Raw genomic sequence first — 2,494 nt, forward strand, 5'->3', positions numbered from 1 at the left:
TTTGCACTAAAAAGTTCTCAGGTGCTTCTGGTGCTGCTAGTGCAGAGACTACATTACTGAGAACCACTCTTGTCTACTACCTGTAAATTATAGAACTCTAGACAAAAGCTTAGTTTGGTCTGGGATAAGAAGCACACAGGTTATGGAGCAAATCATGAGAGATTCAACCCTTGATCCCAGCTTTGTGTGAAATTCAAGTAACAAGCAGTACACAGTGACATAACACAATTCTTAGTTTTCATGATTGCAAGTCATAGCCAAGCATCAAGTGAGAAATTTAGTTTCATTTGCAAGGCTTAGAGAGGACAGGTGATGCTAGAAAACCGGGCCTTGTATTTGTTTTAAACCGGTAAAGAGCTTTGAGTGCTTATTAAATTGAAAGCTTTTAAAATTTATTTTGTATTTTCCCATGTCCCAGGTTCAAGTGATTCTCCTGCCTCAGCTTCTTGAATAGCTGGGATTACAGACACCCACCACCATGCCTGGCTAGTTTTGTATTTTTAGTAGAGACAGGATTTCACCATGTTGGCCAGGCTGGTCTCAAACTCCTAACCTCAGGTGATCCACCTGCCTTAGGCTTGCAAAATGCTGGGATTACAGGCATGAGCCACCACATCTGGCCCAAAAGCTTTGTGTTTTTTACAGATATTAGACATATTTCTTGTTTAAGAAAAAAAACTTAACAATAACCTAGGAGAATAAGAGAAACATTTTCCTAAAAAAGAGAAATCATTGTGATTACTTTGTCTTATCAGAATGTTAGATAATATAGTCTACTTCATTAATCATCAAGCATGCTATGGATTTTCCATTTTTATAGGATCTGTATCTCAGTTAAGGTAATACTGGTAATTTTTGTGCTGTATTTGAAGATGAAAAATGTAGGCCAAAATCATAGACCTTGCATAGAAGCTGGGTAATGAAGACAGTTCTGGAGGCACACATAGATACACACACAGAGACACACATATATAGAGAGAAAGTATACATACATAAATTTTTTTAAATTTTAAAGGTTTTAAAGCAAAAGCTGGCCCTTCCCCTCTCCCAGAGTGGGCGGGGACAGCGGTTGTGTGGGTAGCTTTCCTTGTGAACCACAGGTCCCTCTGGACACACTGTTGCCTGGCCACGCCCCCTTTCCCTTTCATCTTTCTCATTGATCAATGGGCTTGCAGCATTAAGGACACGCCCCTATTCTGCATTCTACTGGGGCCCTGGTTACGCCTGGCTCAGTCCCACAGCTGCCTGTTAGGCGACTGGAGGTGTTGATCAGTGCTCACTGGGATTTCACTGACGTGGCCCCAACCCTGCCTCCCTCCCCACCCAGCGGTGGCAGAAGAAACTCGAAAGAGCAGATTGGCTGCAGCAAAGGAAAAGGTAAAAATGCACCAGGTCATGGCCCCCCAACCCAGCCACAGATCCCCTCTGACGACCAGACTGCCAGGATCCATACCACTCCTGAGGCACACCGAACTGAGCCCCCCAACCCCGGCGCCTCTGGGATCCCCCCACCAAAGTCTTGTCAGTCAGCCCCACCCTTCATCAAGCAGCCCAGTCCCTGACCTCGCGAATCACTCTATGGTGACTTTGGGTGGGTGACTCCTGGGACTTCCTGCTCCATTACTGGGCCCTCACCTCCTGCTGCCCCAAACTCGACCTCCCTGGGCTCTTTGGGCTCACATCTCCAAGGACCTGGGTCCCGCAGCCCCAAGCCCCACTCTGGCCAGTTGTCCCTGGGAGACTTTGGGCTGGTGACTCCTGGGGCTCCCTGCTGCAGACTCTGCCTTCCACTCCTGCTGCCTCAAGGTCGACCTCCCTGGGCTCTTTGCACTGGCATCTCCAAGGACCTGGGTCCCAACCCGGTGTTTCCCTCCCCCATCGTAGAGTGGCAATGCGGACATCGTGCTGATGTGGTCCCTACCCCCGACCAGGAGGAGTGGAATGTAATGAGGTCACAATCTGCCTAGGAACTGTCATTACTGCAAGACCAGCCTTTGATCTTACAATCCAGTCCCCTAAGCGTTGTCACCCCATTTCTGGTTCCTCTGGTCACAGCACAAATTTCCAGCTGGAAGGGGAATGGAGACTATGGGACCCAGGAGCAAGAGGTTTCAGGCTGCCTCACTCCCTTCACATAGACACGGACAATGGGGAAAGCCTACACTTCCCCCGTGAGTGCAAAACATTAACAGTATCTCTGGGTGGCAATGGGGGATGGGTTTGGTTTGGTTTTTCTCCCAGGCTTCTACTTTCCAGGCTTCTACTTCTATTTTTTTCTGAGTTCTCCACCTCATATTCTAATTCTCCATGGTTCTGGGACCAGACTGCCCTTCATTCAGTGGTCTCTGAAGTGAGATTTGCTCATCTTCTGTGGAATAGATCTTGGGAAACTGAACTTGACAGCTGGAATCTTCCTCATATTATCTGAACCTGGGGTACTCTGAGTGCCACAGGATAAATGTGGGACATCTTTCTGAAGCATCAGTTTCCCTTG

At 47.7% G+C, this 2,494-nt stretch overlaps 1 protein-coding gene across 1 annotated transcript; it reads left to right on the forward strand.

Annotated features, from left to right (window-relative positions):
* The first annotated feature begins 1,383 nt into the window (after positions 1 to 1,383).
* Positions 1,384 to 1,967, forward strand: LOC105545926 (transcription factor E2F7-like). The gene is given in 2 exon segments (XM_011988983.1): positions 1,384 to 1,537; positions 1,540 to 1,967. Coding segments are annotated over 2 exon segments (582 nt in total).
* The last annotated feature ends 527 nt before the right edge of the window (positions 1,968 to 2,494 follow it).

This window comes from Mandrillus leucophaeus, unplaced genomic scaffold, assembly GCF_000951045.1.
Source record: "Mandrillus leucophaeus isolate KB7577 unplaced genomic scaffold, Mleu.le_1.0 Scaffold3429, whole genome shotgun sequence".
Classification (NCBI taxonomy): Eukaryota; Metazoa; Chordata; class Mammalia; order Primates; family Cercopithecidae; genus Mandrillus; species Mandrillus leucophaeus.